This window comes from Podarcis raffonei, chromosome 15 (genome assembly GCF_027172205.1).
Source record: "Podarcis raffonei isolate rPodRaf1 chromosome 15, rPodRaf1.pri, whole genome shotgun sequence".
In the NCBI taxonomy this organism is placed as follows: Eukaryota; Metazoa; Chordata; class Lepidosauria; order Squamata; family Lacertidae; genus Podarcis; species Podarcis raffonei.
The window spans coordinates 34750952-34770804 of record NC_070616.1 but is presented as its reverse complement, the minus strand read 5'-3'; the positions used below and the strand labels follow the sequence as shown (position 1 = coordinate 34770804).

Here is a 19853-nt window from a genome sequence, read left to right as displayed (position 1 = left end):
GGGTAAAAAAGGACTATACAAAGGAGTGGAAGATTCTTGCTATTAAGCAGGATTGTCAGGGCTGATATCTCATGATAGTTGCACAGCAAGGCCAAGGAGGGAATGCCAGGATACCGAGGCTCTGTTGCACAGGATACCGAGAAGCTAATTGTGTGTGGCACAAGGGGAAGGGCTCAACACTTTCTGCAACACTGCAGGATGTCCTTGGCATGTATTGCACAGTGACCTGGTTTAGACAAAATGGGAACTCTGTGTTTTCCATTATGCAATTGCACGGCAGTGAGACTTGGGGGCTTGTGCTCCTTCTTCCCTGTGCTTGAGAGGAGTGTGACAGCTGCTAGGTTTCCTTTTGAACCCACTACGTCTGTTGTTGCTGTTGTTATGTCGCAACTTGGGGGTCCTGCTTGATTCTAACTGGCTAGAGTAAAAAAAATAGGAAACCGAACCATAGTTTGATTCTGGTTTCATCTAGCCTCAGAAGAAACCACAGTTCCCCGAGGAGGAGAGTATGAGCATGAGGCTTGCCACAGTACATTCTCATTAACAGGAAATCATGGTTTCCTGTTGCATCTGAACCAGGATATTTTTTCACTATGAAGCAGCCCTGCTTGTTCTTTAGATGGAAGTGATCACCAGGGGGCGCTAAGGGAGTGCTATGAATACCCTGTGCCCGTCTATCCATCAAATCATCCTCCCCTCTGATAACTCGACGCACACACACACCAGCAACCAGTCAGTTGCTAAAAACTGAGAAAATGTAAGCAACTTGTAAGAAAAGCAAGCTTCTCCTGTTGTGTGTGTAAACAGTTTCAAATGTACCAGCAAGCTTGGCCTCACTTTGTATCTAAAGGTGGTAGATTGAGAAGACCTCCAATATGCTTCCGTTGTTGGCTGATCAACCTTTTCTTGAATGGAGTACTGAAAACTGATGCATGACATACAAATTGAGAAACCTGGGCTGGTCTATATTTTCATTCCACATGAACTGCCACTTAAGCGCAGCTCTTGCCCAATTACCCTTCCTCAGTTTTATTCACCTGACAGCGTGCTGGTGTAATTTGAACCTGTCCTTTGCGATGGTAGATAATGGAATATAGATGACTTGTTGTAGAATGCATTTCTCTGTGCTTTCAATTTCTGTGGATAAACATGCCAGAGTCTGCAAGAGGGTTTTGCTGTGCATTCCACTTGGAGCCCAGTGCAATATGCAGAGCTCTGCATAAGTTGAAGCCCCCTTCATGACATCTGGAGTCACAGTGGCTCATGTGTTGAAGCTGGCTGAATTGCACACACCGCGGGAAGGAAGATCAAATAGGGTTGCCACGTGCAAAAGAAGATGGGGTTTCGGTGTCTTTCCACAGTTGTGTAGATGAAGGGATTTTCAACAGGTGTAGTGTGTCATGCAAGGTACACATGCCTCTTCTACATGACTGTTAAAAGGTACAGGAGCCTAAGATGAGACATTTAAACCCTTTAGAATACAAAACCTCGTTGGCTTCTCTGCACTGTAGATATAATTTCAGGTTACATTTAGGAGGAACTTGAGTTCCACACCTCAGTTACTTGGCAAGTAGCTGTGAGCTTAATAAGAATTCCGTGTTTTACCCAGCTGGCAGTGAGCTATTGGAACTAGAGCCTATTGGATAAGGAAAATAAGTGTTTTTTTGTAGACTGCAGAAAAAAATGCATAAGATGCAAACATTTCTATGGTAGAAGACTGTTTGCCCCTGGAAAGGGAAGCTGAGGTTTGTAATTCTGTAGAAAACACTAGTAGAGCTAGGATTGTGTGGTGAAGCTTGCAATCACCTCTAGCAAACAGTACTTGGGGGTCAGAGCCTATTGCTAGTCCATGTGCATGTTACAAGGGGTTGGATTTGTGCCATTTCTACAATGCTCAGCTGTGCTTATTTTATGCTTGCATCCCAACTTTTCTGATGACCTTACTGCACCTGACTGATCATGGGTGGTGTACAAAAGTTGAAAGTACCAAGTTCAATGAAACCTGCCTATCACCTGGGAGGATGACGCTTAGCATCCCCGCCCTCCTGCCACAAAATACCACTCTGTTTAATCTCTAGGGTACCACTCTCAGTTTAAATCTCCAGCACCTCCCTTCTTATTATTCATATCTATGCTTGGCACGTTTCACTGATCTAAATGTTGTAGAGTCAGTACCTCTCGTTAGCACAAAACTTAATTCTCTATTCTATTGCTGTGTTCAGTCCATACGTAATCTGCATCCCCAAAAGGAAAGAACGAACTATGGCACACCTAGTTGTCTCAGCAAAGAAAATGATATGCACTTTAAGAGAATGTCACCTATTGCATGCCTGTTTTCAGACATTCTTAAGGAAGTAAACGTCTGTGGAAGGCACGAACCGTGCGATGTGCATGCAATGCAGAATCATCTCAGAGCTTTCCAAAATAAGCAAACTTGTTTTTAAAAGTCCTCAAAAGAGATCTCGGACAGCATGATGGCAGGAATGTCCCCCTGCTGGCCTTTGCAATTTTGCACATACTGATAGAAAACACCTTGAGTGCAGGATTCAGAGCCTAATAAACAGCTGCACATAAGGCGCTGCAAGCTTCAGTTGTAAGGGCAAGGAGCCATAATCTTCACTTGGAAATAAGGAGGTGTTTAAAGCATAGTGCCTTGTGGCTAGGCTGTGGTTCAGTGGTTAGACAAAGGTCATGCAAACCTTTTATGTAATGAACTGTCTTTGCACATTTGTTTCTTGATCCCTCTGGACCTACTAGGCCAAATCTGACAAGCTGCTTGAGATCAATAGACACAGTCCTATATAGTATTGCTATCGAGGGCCCAGGTTGCCTTGTACAGTTGATAGACTTAGATGTCTTCCAGGATATCTCTGCTATGATTATGAAGTAGTGAAGCAAGGATCATTGATTCATTCCATTGCTAAGGGGTAGGAGGGAGTGGAAAACTCCTCAGCGACTTAGAAATGCAGTGGATTCTGTCTTGGGTGGCGAGACCTTCTATGGCATTCGAGTGTGGCCTTTGTCCAGGCCCTCCTACAAGGCCATCCCCATCGCTTCATGCAGGACTTCGCATGGCTATTGAATGTAAGGGCAACTGGACCAAGACAGAATGACTGGGCAGGGGTGGGAGAATTGAAGGGGGGGAGAGGGGGGGAGAAGAGGGAATGGGCAGCGGTGGGGGGTGGGGGAGGCTGTCCCACCAGCACTGACACAGCATTGAAAGCACTTTATATTAAGAGGTTTAGATCTCTTACTCCTGCCGTCTCAGGACTGGGCTTTGCACTGCACCACCCTACCCACCAGAGAAGAGTTCAGAGGAGCTCAAGAGTGCAGGAAGTGTTAAATGATGCTCCTATTTCTAGATGAGGCTTAGGAGATGATGTTCCCTTGCATCTTCCCCTCCCCAACCCAGTTGTGTCCTCTCTGCCCAGGGCAGGGGATGCTAAGAACAGAATGCAGACTACTAGGGTTTAGGTCAAAAATGTGTTTCTCTTCCAAATTCATATTCGCAATCTAAGCTTGTGGTGGCTCATCTTCATCCCCCACCTTTGCATACCCACCTGAGGAGATAGTGCTTCCAAGACAGGAACATCCAGCATAAACCAGGGAGGAGATAACATTTAGAGCCAACACATTCTGGCTGACTTGCCTTTCTCTCAGAGCACCTTTATTTCTGCATTTCTTTTCCAGGGGAGGGGTTGGAAACAGGGAGGTGGGTACTGGATTAAACATGCAAGGAAAGCGAGAATTCAAATATGGGGACGTACTAGAATGCTTGTACGGTATCTGTGGAAGACAAACGAGAAGTGTCTCTACATCCATGTATATGAAAAAAAAAATTACAAGCCGCATGTTGAAACAGGTGTTTCATTATTAAAACATTAATGTACCGGGGCCTCCTCCCCTTTGGTGTTCACCTTGTTTACTATGGAACTAAGTGCGTTGCTGGGGGTATTTTTGGATTGGGGGAGGGGGGTTGTATTTTCTTTTGCATGACCTTTAAAGAGAAAAAAAAAATCTATATATATCTATATCTATGAGAACTAAAAGCAAAGCTGAGCTGTTAGTCTGTCCCATGAATGCTGGTGGATCTTTTCCTCTTTCTGACTTAAAACTCTCCCTTTCTTTTTCTTGCCATTTCACTGTCTTTTCTTTCTGAGCCTTGTAAGTGTAAAAATGATTCCGACTTTGTTTTTGTCTCGGGAAACTGCAAATAAAAAAAAAAACCACAAAAAGGGACAAAACAACTGGTGCAACTTTGTCTCATTATCATGTTCCTGAGCTTTACACCACCTGGAAACAGAGTTTGGCACAAAGAAAGCCCACTGAACAGGACTGATACAATCATGAAAGATTAGAGCATCCAGTTCATTTGTAGTAGCACATAAATATGTTTCCTCCCATGTAGTCAAAGCAGCATACATAATGTTCCCAGGAGGTCTCCCATCCAGGTACAGTTCAGACTCAGACCTGCTTGGTTACTGCATTGTGTACCTTGAGAACAGACCCAGGTAGAGAGGCACAGGAGCGGGATTAATCTTGGGAGCAATGGAAAGAAACTGCTCCACAGAAAAACTAGGTGCCTTCACCTTCATGAGAAGAGAGAATCTTCAGACATTCTTTCTCGCCTCTCAAAGAAACCGCACATATTGTACAAGTAACACTTGAATTCTGGAGATGGAGGGGCAAGGACCATTAGTGCCAAGGCAGTAGTAGCGCAATCCCCATTACTAAGTCAGACTGAGAAGCTGGCTATTTAAAAGCAGTCTCCAATGTAATGTAGCAGTCTCCAAACTTTTGGGCCCCTTGGACACCTTTGGAGATGAACTGGAGAAACCCCACAGCAAACCAAGCACACATGGCAATATATTACATTGGCTACACCAGAACGCTTCTATCAAGTCTCATTTCAGCAAGGGGAGGAATGAGGGTGGGATCCTGTGGGCAAGCACCTGCTCTAATGTAATGAATGTACTGCCCTTACCATGCCACAGAGATGATCTGAAGCACATTCCCACCCCATGTCACCTTTACTGACCAATATATTGCCCTCTTTTGTGTTTCTCCTTGGGATGTTCTTTTTAAAGTTATAGGAATATCTGTCCTAAGAATTGTCGATGACACAATGTTAAATTACAGGTGCAAACAGAATGATGACACTAATCTCAGAGCAAGGGACTGGGGCTCGATGTATTCCTCCCCTATTTTCTAGTTTTACAACTGAAATGCCCTTTTAGACTTCTTTGCCCAACTGTAATAACTGGCATGAATGTGCAAGTCTAAGGCAGAGACAGGAGGCTCCTACAACTTATACTTCTGCTGTCTCCATTAACAAGCACTGGGAACAGAAAAATAGATCAGTATCCTGAAGAAAATGCAACTCTCAAGTATTCCAAGGGATTGGTCTACATAGCCCGAAGCTGAACACCCCCCTGCAAATCTAAACCAATCAGCTAGTCACACAGGAAGGCCCAGGAGGATCTGGCAAGAATGGGGTAAATCTGTAATATCAGGCATTGACACCCTACCATATAGTGATGGCGCTCATAACTGCATGGAAGCTCACTTTGATGCTGTATCTGGTTCCTGCATATAATTCCGGAGCCAGGGATGGGAGCCTGTGGCTCACCCCATGTGGGACTCCCACTCTTAACAGCCTTGGCCAATAGGGCCAATTTGTCTGGGATGATGGAAGTTGTAGTCCAGCACCATCAGGAAGGCTACAGGTTCCGCACGAGCAATTCAACAGTTTGAGGACCATCATTCATTCTTGCATGGATGATATGAGACAAGCCATTTTTGAACCATCAAGTGATAACTTTATCCATGTAGGTATAATCCATTAACCAGTACATACAGAAGTTAGGCCATATTTATTAAAATACAATCTTTAGTAAAAGCTTCCACATTAGAAAGAGGACAGGTAGAGAGGTGTGAGCACATGAGCCTAAGGTCGCAAAACACTTTACAAATTAGCCTTGCCATTTTACTTCTCGGGGTCAGTTTCTGAAGTTAATTTTCAGTTTTAAAAAATGACAAACGGGAACAGTTGTTCTCTCCCAAAGCAAGGAGGAATGGAAATCACTGTGGCTCACTATCCGGCCTCTTGTTAGGAGAGAACTCGTTAAGATCAAGCCCAGAAGACCATTAACAAAAAAATGGGCTTTACAGAAAAGACAGCCCTCAGATAGCAGAGATCCAAGGAAGAAAAGAAAAGAAATTAAGGCTGGTGATACACTGGCACCAAGAGGGGTGCTGCACTGGTTCTACCAACGCAGTCTGCATAAGAATGTCGATCCAAGTTTGTGATTGGCCAAGGTGTGCGTGGGGCTCTGCTGCAAAGAGCAAGTAAATGCAGCCAAACTGTCCCAAAACATCCACCATCAAGCCAACACAGGTCAACTATGATAACAAAAGCTGAGTAAAACCCTGGGTCTCTCACTTGGCCCATTTCACCCCTGCCCTGGGCTTGGTGTAGGCTTTCTTATCAAGTAATAAATACATTGCAAAAATGGGTTTGAAAGTTGAAGTTGCTGTTGCCCATGAGGAAGCGGCACAGTCAAATATGTCACAAAAGCACAAAAAAGTGAACAGATTGCAAGTCACAAATTGCACTCATGCTCACGGTCCTTGTCGATAAGCCTCGGCTCTGCCCTAGTGGCATTCGCCCCCTTTGCTACAGCCTGTTGCACAGTAATGGGAGCAGGGAAGACCTCCACCCCTATAACCGTCCTTATGCCTCTCCGGAAAAGAGGGAAGCGTTATGGTAGTGATGTCACTTCAGTTACCACAAGACCTAGATCAGAAAATAGGTGTTTGTCGCTGTCCCAGACATATACACCCTCCCAGGATCCCACTGATGTACAACAGCACAACGTAGCAGTTCCGTCCTGTTGACACCAAAGCTGCTATTCTCACGGCTCCTTCTCTAAGGCTTTTTTTTTTTTTTAAAGTGATGCTTCTCACCTGTGTGCAGACACACCCACCACAGTTGAGGTACAGAAAAGGCAAGATCAGGGTGGAACTCCAATTGTAGAATAGCATCCCTGCCTCCCAAGACAGAATGGGCCTAAGAGCTCAGGCACCACTGATAGAAAAGACAAGAGATTATTATCAACGTTTTCTGGTATTTAAACAAAACTAGCCAGCAGGGACAAACTCTCCAGTGGGGATGATGTAGGTCCAGCCAAGAACATTACAAGACACCAAGACGCACAACTTCAGCGGCTAAAACACTTTACACCCAATATAGGACAGGTCAAACTACAGAACTCTGGCACAGCTCCTTGTGCAAAGCAGCAGGTGGTACTTCTGGGCAATGGCACAATGCCATCAACAAGGGCTGCTGGCTTAATACCATGGCAGGGGCACTGCCTAACAGCAGCCATAACACAACACATTGCCAGTGAAAGGGAGCTGCTGACTGTGAAAACAGCTTTTACACATTATATGGAGAAGCATTGCAAAACAACAGAAGCCACTGACCAGAAAACCGACCAGTGCCATGGATAAGCCCTCTCCAAATAAGCTCTGAGACGAGACAGATTTCCAGTTTGTGATGCCACAACAAGCCTCCTTGAACACTTTTGTTTGACAAGTGGCAGTTAAGTGTTGGGTACGAAAATGAGCTGCTGCTTAGCTCCTTGGCAAATGTAGTCACAAGATCAAAAGACTCTCCCAGGTTGAGCAAAAGGAAATAATTCCAAGCAGATTCGCAAGCCCAAGCTCACCCTGGGAACTTCTTTGCTCATTCCCTTGGAGCTCCTCTGCTGAACGGGCTGCAGTCCTGCCTTGCTTCCACAACTACCGCGGGACATTTTAGCACACTGAGAAACTCATCGTCACCACTAGATGCAGCGTTGAGACTGACAAGCCAAGTCTTGGTCCCGGCTTGCAACCGTCAGGTGGTCAGGCTGTTTTCTTAGTGTTACGTAAACATACAGCAACAGATACAGAGTGAGTCCACATCTGCTTGCAGGTTTCAGAAAGAAGCAGGGCAGAGAGCCCCACACGGCAGCTATCCACCAGACTGCTAGAGCAGGGAGCCCATTTGGTACCAATGGAAAAAAGTCCGTGTCTATCCTCAGCCTCATAGTACAAGCATCTTGAGGCCCAAGATGCCTTTTTTCAAGAGGAGAAAAAAAAGATTGTTTTAAATTCATGAACCACAACATCATATCCTTTTTCAGTGCATCCAGCCTGGCTGAGGTGGCTATATCCGGAAACAAGGAGTGCCATGGGAAGTCGTAGGAGTGCATCTTTTCACTGCTGTGTCCTGGAGCCCTGAATGTGAATGAAGTCCAGAGCAGGTGGCAGGTTCCAGCCGACGGGGTCACATGACCTCACAGCACGAGTTCTGCTTGCGGGCCTTAAGAGATGGTTTTAAAAAAAGGACACACACATTGAGAGATTCCCACTTAAAAGGTTTTAGCAAGTCAAATCCTCAGAAGCCTCCTTGTACAGAATCTCCTCGTGTCAGTATCAGCTTAGTTATCCATTTTATCTGTCAAGAATATTTATTATATTCTACCCTTCAGTTTTTTAAAAAAATGTCCAGAGAGGTTCATATATAATAAAAATAGCAAAAAAACAAAACAAACCTCAACAATTATAATCCAAAGAAAGCAAGAGCACATCTGGAAGGCCTCAAGCAAGAAAACATCCTCCCCAGTCTCCACCCGCTTGAGGGTGGGAGAGTCAAGAGGGCTTCTCCCGATGTGGTAGGAAGTGGTCCATAACATGCCTGGGTCCCAAGCAGTTTAGGGCTTAAAAAGTGACCACCACCACCACCACATTGCGGCCCCCCAGAATCACATGCATGGGGATTCCCAAAACCTCATCTAAGTCTGTCTCCTTCAGCTCAGACAGTAAGATTATTAAGGGAGGAGTGTGGCTGGTTTATTAATCTGTCCTGATTTCCTAAGTACAAACACTCGGAAACCAGGAAAGGAATTCTGGAGAGAAATGAAATCCCTAAGGACCATGATAGCTCCTGTCTCTGAAGTGGGGAGGAGAGATGTTCCAGGAGGGAAAAGGCTGGCCTGGGAAGGAGCTGCAGGGTAGGCTCCTCACAATACCTGTACCAAGGAAAAGATACATAAGAATGGGGCCAGAGGGCTGCATCCAATGTTAGTCCTAATCCAAGGAGACCCACTGAAATCAATTGACATGAGTAACTTATGTCTGTTGATTTCAATGGGTCTGTTATGAATAGGACTAGCACTGGCTACAAGCCAAGTGCTAATGTGGGCCGAACCAATATCAAGATGTCTGAGGCATGCAGTAATTGTCATTTAGGTCAGGATGATTATTGTTTCATGTTTCCATTTGCAATTCGCAAACTTTTTCAGTAGGAAAAATCTTATTAGTTCCACCCTCCACCTAAATTTCCTGTATTTAAGGGCTCTTTCCATTTCATCTCCAGCTAGGCAGATAATATAATCTAACTGTTCATGATAGACCAGGTTCCATTTCCAATGCAAATACCTATATAAGAAAGCCATGATTCTCAGACAAAAACACTCATTTGCTGCCCACTCTTTCCCTTTCCCCCACTTATATGGGTGGTTGTCATTATTTTTATGAAATAAATGAAATTGTTGCAGGAAATTCTGAACAGAATTTGATCACCACGTTGTGGAGGCAGAGACATCTGAAGCCACATTTTATTTTTTTAAGATAGAGGAAAGAGCAAGCCCAATTATTATCAATAGAGAATGGAAGCCAAACCTCCCTCTTCCTAAGTGTATGGCAGCCTATTACAATGATCCAGCTGTGTGGATCTGCAAGGAGAATTATACTTTACTCAAGAGAATCTGTTGCTAGAGTCCTAAACATCACAATCCACAAGAGCTTTTCACAGATCCAGGACTAGCAAGAGATATGAGAATTACTTCACACCCTGCCAATTCTCCCCAGGAATTACATGGTAGGTGTCTCACAACACTCGGCTCTAAGAACACACCACCCATGAAGACTCTGCTGGAAAGACAGAGGAGACGTTAGTGAGACAAGATAGTTGGGCCTCTGGCCACAATATACTTACAGTTTTGTAGAAGGCTTTTGACTGAGTTCCAAGAACTTCTGATTTGGACACCAAGTCATCCAGCTTCTCTCCTCTTTCTAACAAAGACTCCATGGTATTGTGCTAAGTGAGAAAAGACAAAGCTGAAAGATGGAGGCTGCTTGTGGCCAATAATTATTGCAAGCCCAGCTGCTCAAACTGCAGCAGAGAGCAAGTTTAAGAATCGGCAGAGCCACGGTCACAGAGCTCCCCACCCCTTCGTATTATAAAATAGTAATAAAATGAAAATCTGCTTTCTGGCTTGGAAGGTGCTTATAAAGTATTATTGGTTTTTAAGGCAAGGTTCTTGGACTCTGCACACATCTGGCTCTCACACAGACTAACACTCCATTGCTGCCACCGCTACAAGCATTTATTCGTCCCTTCCTCTCTCACCTTGGCCCCTGCCAAAAGGTGTGTAAATTCTAAATCCAAACTATTCTTAAAGGTGCATGCCTGCTTATACATATAAATAAAAGCTTTTGCCCCGTCTTCTTTCTTTATGTTTGGGGCAAGAATCTGCTTTGTGTCCCCTTCTTTTTCTATCAGCAGGGCTTGATGACATGGAGCTTTTAGTGGTGGCCCCTGCTCCTCAGTATTCTCTGCTCAGAGAGGCACACATGCTGACCTCACTGCTTGCTTTCAGCAAACCTCCCTCAACCTTAGAGCTCACTCCAGTTGCTGCTTTTTTATTGCAACTGGGTTAGCAATCTATTGTTTTAGTGTGGTGTATGTTTTATTCTTGGGTTCGTGGTTTTTTGTTTTGTATTTTCATTGTCACCTTCAGACTCTAATTCTAACAACTTACTTGTAAAATGTAAAGGAAATTCTGCCTCACTGTTCAAGAGGGTTTTTTTCCTAATTGACTGAAGAAATAGAGGCTATCTATTCAACTACTTAAGCATGTTCTCAGAAGAGTGGGGAAGCCAACTGTGTTCAAAAAGTGTAGCAGGAACAATACTTATATTTTAATTTGTCCAACACTTAAGCAGATGACTCTGTTTTCAGATGCTTAAGACTTAATGAACATTAATATTTAGGCTTAAGTTGCCCATAATCATTATCTAGGCTTGGTAAGTTTTTACAGAGATCTGCAAATAAACAACATCTCAAAGTTTCAGCACTTAACCCAGAGAAGTAATTCTCTGCTCCCTAAGTGCAGCTGAGAAAGCAAAACTGCTTTAAGATTTAATATATGTTAAATAGTTCCCTTCTTAGCTGCTTTAATATTCTGTAGAGATCTTAGAAGCTCAGTTTAACTCCCAGCCTCTGGCACATTGCTTGAGATGGGAATAGGAATCAGGATTCCAAACAGCCATACACTGAAGCATTTGCTCATCACCACAATCAGAACATCCCTAAATTGTGGGGGAGGTAGCAACTAAAGCATGATTGCAAAACAGGACAGTCAAGACAATTCTGTTCTGCCACACAAGAAACACTAGGCTCATTATAAGAGATTGATTCAGATACTAATGACATCATAAACAGCAGCAAAGGGTGTTCCTAGCTAAAGTAGTAGTCATGACCTAGTTCCATCTGACTGCATCACTGTTCTCAGCTTAGCTCAGGGCTCCTCAACCAGCTTACAGAATCACAAGTGCCCGATTAAAAGACTGGTGCAGTAGCTCACACACTGTACTAATGCTGAAGAGAGCATCCTTCAAAGAAGAAAGGGGAAAACTAAGGGTTTGTTTGTATAGCTTTCACAGCTTTGTGGGACAACATATCCTAATAATGCTGTTGTAGTCTCTGATGCTCTGGGGACCAAGGTACAGCAAATTCTGTATTGTCCTTCATTTTCTAAGCGGTCATGAGAAAGTCATCAAGACATTGGACTACAACTTCCATCAGCTCCAGCCAGCAGGGCCAACCAGCAGGGAAGCACCAGGTTGAGAAGACTTGGATTAACACAACATGTGCCAATTCTACAAGATTTCTATAAGAGTTGCCCCTTACCAGAATGACTTTGGTCTCATCCAGCTCGGCTTGCACTTTTGTCATTGCGTCTGCATCACGAGGATTCTTAAAGAGGAACACATCACATTATTATAGGAGGCCAAAGTTGAGAAACTGGAGATCATCATTAGGACATTAATTCCTTAACAGAATAATCAGAAAGTAGATTCTTCCAACTGTGCCAAGCTACATATATGACCCAAATAAAAAACTTCAACATTTTGGCACTGAAGATTTTGATAAAACAGTATTTCTTCCCTCTGCTAGAAATATTAAAAGTTCTCTGTACTCTTCCCAGAGAGCAGCCTCTTCTCATAAAACATAGTAAAAACTAGATTAGGTCATGCAATTAGGACTATGGCTGCTAGCATGCAATACATGTGATCAATTAAGACATGCTTTCCCCCCCTAAACACACACACACACACACACACACACACACACACACAAACAGAATAGTACTAAAACAAATACACATTGAAAGGCAAGTTAAAATCATGTACCAGACAACATTAAAGCTTCTTTGCTTTAAATGTCTAGCCCAGTTCTGTCATACCTGGTATTTACTAAGGTAACCATCCAAAGCTGTGTAGTTTATTGTTGCCGGGGTTCCAGAAGGCCAGTCTATCCTATTAACTTGCCTGGAAAATTCATCCAGCACCTACAATACAAACTGACAATAAGAATTCAACTGCCCTCTCACTCATGAGAGCAACCTAGACCAAGATTCTCAAAGTTCCCCAGTACCATAATTGCCAATTGCAGACAAGTGACATCCAGTTTCTGTGTTCTCTACCGGAACACACACCTTCCTCAATAAGAAATGTTAATAAATACTCAAAGTAGTTCCAAGATCCAGAATAAGTTCATGGTCAGTAACAAATCAAAACCAGTCTCCAATTTTATGCCCTTAACAAGGAGGACAATCTAAGTGTATCCAAGGTAGTCCTATCTTTGAAACTAAACAGGTCTCTTTCCTTGTATTTACCAGGCTCAAACTGCCTGGGAAGAAAGCAAATGATTTACCTTAAACAAGCAAAATAGTTGAACATCAAATGGCCCCAGAGCCAATCCCCTATTCAGGTATCACACCAATCACGAAAAGAAGCTAAGGTATAGTTTTATGTCTGGTCTGACCAACCATGGTTTGTAATTGGCTAGGTATATTTTCCAATAAACAAACCATAGATATATGGCCATCCCTCTGCCTCCAAAAGCTGCTGCACCATGGAGATTGGAGTTAACTTATGAAGCCTAAATGGAAAAAAAGAAGACAAGAATATCTAAACAGATTTTTCTGTTGTGTATTTGAAGCTCAAACCTTGGGAAGGGAAGGGCTGAAAGTTTTCAGCTGAATTGGGGAAGGGAGAGGGCAGTGAGGAGTGGGGGTGGTCATTTTGCCTAAACCAGGCATAGGCAAACTCGGCCCTCCAGATGTTTTAGGACTACAACTCCCATCATCCCTAGCTAACAGGACCAGTGGTCAGGGATGATGGCAGCTGTAGTCCCAAAACATCTGGAGGGCCGAGTTTGCCTAAGCCTGGTCTAAATCCTAAGCTGGAGTTCTAAACTATGGTTAGAGAAAACCATGCTTTGGTGTGATGCCCCAATTGAACTAATGTTTTACCTTTTAATGGAGCCAAGCAATATTTATATGCAGAGTATTATGCATTGCCAGGTAACGTACAACAGCATAGAAAATGTGGTATAAAATTTTGCACTACAACTACAGGACACCATCACATTAAAATCCAATCAGTAGTCCAAATAAAATTAACTCTCATAATAGAAGGCATTAAGGACCAGTAAAGCCCAAGGTAAATAAAGAAGGCTTTAGCATGTGCTGAAACTTTAAGAGCCTTAGCTCATACCTTATTTTGGGATGGGGGTAGGCCATTCCAAAGTGCCACCACAGGAAAGGCCCATAGTCCAGCTTCAAAACTTCTATACTATGCTCTCTTGCAGCTCAGCTGCAGAATCATAGGTCATCTCCCGGTATGCCCCACAGAGGACCTTAAGGTCCATAAATAGCAACACCCTAGAGATCCCGGGCCCTAAGGAAATTAGATTAGCCTCAACCAGAGCCAGGGCCTTTTCAACACTGGCTCTGGCCTGGTGGAACGCTCATGAGACCCTGCGGGATCTGATTTCTTTCCGCAGGGCCTGTAAGACAGAGTTGTTCCGCCTGGCCTTTGGCTTGGAATCAATTTGATTCCCTCCTCTCTCTTTCTTTTTTCCTTTCTCCTCCTGTGATGAGGTTGCATTTTAATGTTTTAATGTTGTATTTGAATCTTGTTTTTAAGTTTTATTTCAATCAACTTGTTTTTATTATTGGTTGTTAGCCGCCCTGAGCCCAGTCTTGGCTGGGGAGGGCGGGGTATAAATAAAATTTATTATTATTATCTTGGTTGAACCTGGTACTTACCTTATCCAACAAGGTGAAACACACCCGGGATGGATACTCATTGTCTGCAATCAGCACTCCAGCCAATCCGTCATTCCGCACATAAACATGGCAGAGATACTCTGAAGTGAAGAGAAAGATGAACAACTCATGTTTCATCCCAATAAAGTTGCTTAGTGTCTGAATACTAGATAGATAACAAGTTTATTTGGGGACACCTCTGTTTTAGCATGCACTTTATTTAGGCATGCACATGTTGAACTTATCAACTCCCAACTCTTTAGTCAAGATTCACTTTGAAAGAATGAATGGAATTCCCCCACTGCAGGACTGAGGCAGCTTCCAAGCACAAGGTAGAATTGTGTTTGGGTAGCACTGAATAGTGAACAGCACAAGGAAAAAAATCCTTCATAGCACAGAGAATGTAGAACCCCCATCTGTAGCACTGTGAATAAAGCTTGAGAAAGGAATAATTCAGTTTTTGAGAAAGGGATAATCCAAATCGTTGAGAGCAGATCAAAGGTCTACCCAGTCAAGTGCTCTGTTCGCACAATGGCCAGATATCTACAGGAAGTCCGCAAGAGGGACATGAGTCCAGCCGCACTCTACCCACTTATGAATGCCAGCAATTGGAATTCAGAGGCATTCTGTCTCCACCACATATTATACAGCCATCATGAGTAGCAGCCATTGACAGACTTATCCTCCATAATTTTGTCTAAACCCTTTAAAAGTCATCCAACTTGGTAGCCAATGCTTTCATAGTTTTAATTATGTGCTTCCTTTTGTCTTTTCCTTCCAACATTTGGCTTCATTGGGTGGCTCCAGGTTCTAATAGTATGAGAGGAGAAAAACATTTCTCTGTCCGCTTCCTCCACGCAATGCAAAATTTCATAAACACTGCATGCTTTTTTCTAAACAAAAAACTCATGATCCTTCAGCCCCATGATCACTCTGGTTGCCGTTCCCAACCCTACAATATGTTTTTTGAGGTGTGGCATCCAGAACGACATGCAATATTCCAAGTGCGGTCACACCATTGATTTGCATAATGGTATTTATTCATAATTTTATTTTCAACTCCCTTCCAATAATCCCCAACATGGAATTTGCCTTCTTCACAGCTGCCACACACTGGAGTATCTAGTGCTGTGCCAAAAATGCATTTTCCATGAACCAGGGGAAATAGAGGCAAAGGAATGCAGACCAATGAGAGATGGTTTGCCCTTCTAGGTTCCAAGATTCCTCCTGCCTCCATTTTCTAAATAAAATTTTCAAACCGTGAGAAAAAAGTAATGAACGAAAATTATAAGAAACAGTAACTGACATAGACTTTTTCACTATTTCATAACAGGATATTGATAAATTATCGATACATATATGTAAATGTATGTATGTATATTTAGATGTATAGAAACAAAGTACTGTAATGATTACCATGCAACAAAAGTTAATATCCTTAAATAGGGCTGGACAAAAAGAGAGTAAGAAAAAGAAAAGATACAAAACAGCAGTTGATCAAATTCTGGACTACAATTCTCAGCCAGCACAGTCATGCTGTGAGTTGTAAATGGCACCAAATCCCAACATGATGGGAGACGTAGTCCAAAATATCTGGAGAATACCAGGTTGGGGAAGGCTGTCTTAGTACAACCCAGACCTCTGTAAACTCTTACCTTGCTCCTTCACAGAAGCTCTGGTGCCAGGTTCTGAACGCTCTACTATCAGCTGACTTGTGAAGGTCATAAATTCCTGAACACTGAAAACAAAAGAGGCATGCCTCAGTATTAGTCAGCAAAGCTGCCCAAGATTACCAAATGGATTACTTAAGAGCCATATATATCCCACAGAGGAATGTAACTTTACTAGCAGCTACAATGCAAATAAACTCACTGCAACACATCTGTTAATAGGAAAATAACCACAGGAAAAAACTACTATTTAAAATCGTCATTCTCCAAACAGACTCTAAAAGTGCAAGGTTTCATTAGTCTTTCAAAAGCAGCCTCCAAGTCTACAATCCATCAAAACTGCAAGTGTCAATAGATACATGTATCCATTCAACTAAAGCATTGCTGTCAACTATTTTGGTCCCAGCCTCTGCCTATGAGCCATATGTATAACTACTGCTTAAACCATGTAGTAAAACTAAAAGCTTGCTCAAAGAAATACATGAGCCGAGACAAGATGGATTCTGAGTTGCTGCAGCAGTTCTCATTTCATGTTCCACGTAATTCTGATTAAAAATACAGCTTTACTGCAATGGCTATAATATTCAAGAGCCGAATTCTAAGCACTGTAAGATTAACGGTATGATATTTACCAGGGTACATACATTTAACTAGGGCTGGGCAATGTCAGCTTTTCAAAATTGCGATGTATCACCAGCCAAACATTGTGATCTGGTGATACATGGCGATGCTGAAACCTGGCCAAGCCAGGGCTGCTTGTTGCTGCCGCCCAGCACTGGGAGTGGAGGGACTCTCTCTGCCCCCCAGTGCTTGGCAGCAGCATCAGGCAGCCTTGCCCAGCTTTGCAAGGTGCAGGGTGCAATCCACCCCAGCGCCTTGGGGAGAGGGGCCTCCTGATGCTGAGCGCTGGGCCCGGCGGCAGCCTCAGGCAGCCTCAACACCATTCTGCAAGGATTAGGGGTGCAAGCCAACCCAGTGCCTGATGGAGTGGGGGCTGCTTGATGCTGCTGCCTACTTCACTCAGGCGGCTGAGCTCCCTCTTTCTCCCACTCTGCCTCCACTGGCTGAGGCACTGGAAACATACCTGGATCTCTGGAAAAAGCTAAATGATGACACATCAGCTGAAAAGTGGGTTTCCTTAAACTGCCCACTTCTCAGCTGATCAAGACCGTACCACCTCTGACTCACGCGGTATGAGGGCCAGAGGCGATGGCGGTTTCATCTAGAGGGATATCATGGGTGAAATTGCCACGGCTCATGAGCCCTTCTATGAACTGGTGCCAACGGGACTCAGGAGCAGCGGTGATTTCACCCACGATATACTGTCCGGTGAAGATGCCATTGCAATCTAGCCATCATACTGATCCTGGGCAACTGATACATCACCCAGGCCTACACTTAACATCAATAAACTCCATTAATGGAAAATCTGAACAGGTTAGGTGAGCACACTCAAAGCTGTTGATGTTAGACTTGCAAGTGAAATGGGCAGCATTTTGAAAGCAAAGCACATCTGTTCAGATTGGCACAAGTATCAAACCTTTTTAACAAATAGTAAAATTCTTAATGAGAAGTAACATTCTTCTAAATAAGATCATAGGTGCTTAGACTTATCAGAAGCTTTGTTGAGATAACAAAAAATACATATATTTTTTGCCAACTCTCAAACCAGAATGGCTTCTCTATCCTGAATTCCATTCAACAAAGCCAAAGGGGACACTACAGTACAAATTCAAGTCCTTGAAGAGGACAGAAAAGAGCATCAGAGGAAAGTACCCCAGTAGTCATTCTGAGGCACTGGAAACATACCTGGATCTCTGGAAAAAGCTAAATGATGACACATCATAGGCAGCTTTCAGTAAATGCACTTTGGGATCTCCTTTGTAAAGGACACTTAAACTGTAAAGCTTCATCCTTTTATTTACTTAAGCCTCTTTGATTCTCAACAACCTGAGCAAAGGAAGAAAAAGAAAAGCACAAAAATAAGGTAGGATAAAGAGAAAACAGCAGCAGTAAGCTACAATACTATGAGGAATGGATATCAACGTGCGCTCCAGACTAGATTTCTATAGGCTCCAAACCTATTTCATTTACACACTGGGAAATGGAGCAGAGAAAGACTAAAAGTTCACACAGCAACTCTATACACACTTACTGAGGAAGGCATGATATACAATTACATCACTAGTCTGAAAAAACATTCATCACAGATAAACATATGAAAAACTACAAGCACTCACTCATTATTTCAGAGATGCTCAAAGACCAAGGTTTCAATCAGGGGAAGGGAAACCTGTGGACCACCAAATGTTGCTGAACATTTGAAAACATAAGCTGCAAGTCAACTAGAGGCTCAAACAGGAGTGCTGGGACTGTCTGAAAGCAAAAGCGCTTCCAAACAGTGCTGCACTGCACTTTGAAGTTCCAACAATTGGGATTTCAAAGCACTGCATCCCATGACATCACAATGACACCCGGTGACTGACAAGTGGGAAGACTGATCCACTCATCAAATATGGCCTACCGGGAGATGGGGCGATAATGATCTGGCTCACCAGCCTGAAAAGATGTCCCAACATAGTAAAGCAATCAATTTTCAAATGGTACCAAGGTACCAAGATTCCTTGCTGTTTCGCAGTATGGCTGCAATCTTACTGAAGCACAAGACTCACGGAACCAAGTGGGCCTCACTTCTATGCTTAGGACAGCTACCCTCCTCTGAAAGCAAGACGGAAAGAGAAAAGACTATTTGGTCACAGACAATGGACAGTCACTGCCGGCAGAAAATGACGGACTAGAGCCCTGGGATTCAAGTGGTGGGTTGGGTGTCAGGACCCACTAGTGGGTCGCTGTCTGATCCAAGGTGCAACAAGAACACAACCACCATGGAAACATGTGGTCAGAGATGAACGCATATTTGGATTAGAAGTGGGCAGTGGTTGGGCAAATGCAGCCAGGTGGGCGGGGTATGTATGTATGTATAAATAAATAAATATTATTATTATTATTCCTGGGCATGAAAAGATACCTGGACTAGAAGGGCAAATCAGATAGGCCCCACAGCAAGGGTGGAGAACCCGTGCGTACCTCCAGCTCTCTCTGTCCCACCAGCAATAACCCCTCCCCAAGCAACATCTGGAGAGCCTCAAGAGCCCCCACCACTGGACTAAAGCCTAGTGGCAGGGCGCATGCGCTGCAGAGGCCTCCCACCCCCACCCCCGGTTCAGCCTCCAATCGAAGGCCTCAGGTGACGAGAAAGGCCCTTTCTCCGCCCGAGGCCCTTTAAGAGCCTCTGGGGGAGCAAGCGGGGTAAAGCGGAGGGGCGTCACCTGTGAGGCAGGATAAAGCGCCTCGCTGCGCCCCTGAGGGAGAGAGCCCAGCTTTAGGTCTGTCGCCTCAGCTTTTCGTACAGCGCCGAGCACACGGCCGGGGGAGGAGTAGCGATGGGCGGGAGGGCCCTCTCGCCCCCCCCCCCGCCTGGGCCCTGCGAGGTCCCCTGCCGGCCACCTCCCTCCCTCCCTCAGCCGACGACGTCGACAGGTAAACGGCCAAGCGCACGCCTCGCTCACCTCACGGCACGGGGAGCTCCGATTCTGCTCCGGGCGGCGCCCCCTCCCACGTCACGTCTCGCCTCTCAAGGCTCCCCGAGCGGCTCGGAGGCGAATGAACGAAGCGGAAGCTTTAGACAACCCGGATGTGGAGCCCGGAGCGGAAGTGCCGGCGAGTCGCCATAGAG

General features: G+C 44.2%; 2 protein-coding genes across 5 annotated transcripts in view; one reads left to right on the top strand and one right to left on the bottom strand.

The window, feature by feature from the left end:
* Positions 1-5854: 5854 nt before the first annotated feature.
* On the bottom strand, positions 5855-19786 carry YKT6 (YKT6 v-SNARE homolog). Of its 3 annotated transcripts, none has more exons than XM_053367846.1 (8): positions 19687-19786; positions 17927-18067; positions 16103-16185; positions 14448-14548; positions 12579-12683; positions 12023-12088; positions 10046-10147; positions 5855-8368 (listed from the first exon to the last, which is right to left on the bottom strand). In XM_053367846.1, exons 2-8 carry the CDS (start codon positions 18028-18030, stop codon positions 8333-8335), a joined length of 597 nt encoding a protein of 198 aa, XP_053223821.1. In that variant the 5' UTR covers positions 18031-18067; positions 19687-19786; the 3' UTR covers positions 5855-8332. The 3 variants fall into 3 exon arrangements, with proteins under 3 accessions (XP_053223821.1, XP_053223823.1, XP_053223822.1); XM_053367848.1 differs by lacking the exon at positions 19687-19786 and adding an exon at positions 19447-19547; XM_053367847.1 differs by lacking the exon at positions 19687-19786 and adding an exon at positions 19146-19252.
* GCK (glucokinase) overlaps positions 19758-19853 on the top strand; it is a 51699-nt gene continuing 51603 nt past the window's right edge. The window contains exon 1 of one of the 2 annotated variants that reach the window (XM_053367839.1): positions 19758-19853. Coding sequence is in view for 1 of the 2 variants with exons in the window: in XM_053367843.1 (XP_053223818.1) it covers positions 19812-19853 (42 nt within the window). In the remaining variant the exon portion in view is untranslated. The other variant, XM_053367843.1, reaches the window with a different exon arrangement.

What these genes read in the sequence shown, in the direction of transcription:
- YKT6 (XM_053367846.1), bottom strand. Translation starts at nt 18,030, where the DNA reads ATGAAGCTTTACAGTTTAAGTGTCCTTTACAAAGGAGATCCCAAAGTG. An exon ending in AGCTTTTTCCAGAGATCCAG is followed by an intron (nt 16,186 to 17,926) that starts GTATGTTTCCAG and finishes TTTTGTTTTCAG; the next exon opens with TGTTCAGGAATTTATGACCT. An exon ending in ATGAGACCAAAGTCATTCTG is followed by an intron (nt 10,148 to 12,022) that starts GTAAGGGGCAAC and finishes TTTCTCACTTAG; the next exon opens with CACAATACCATGGAGTCTTT.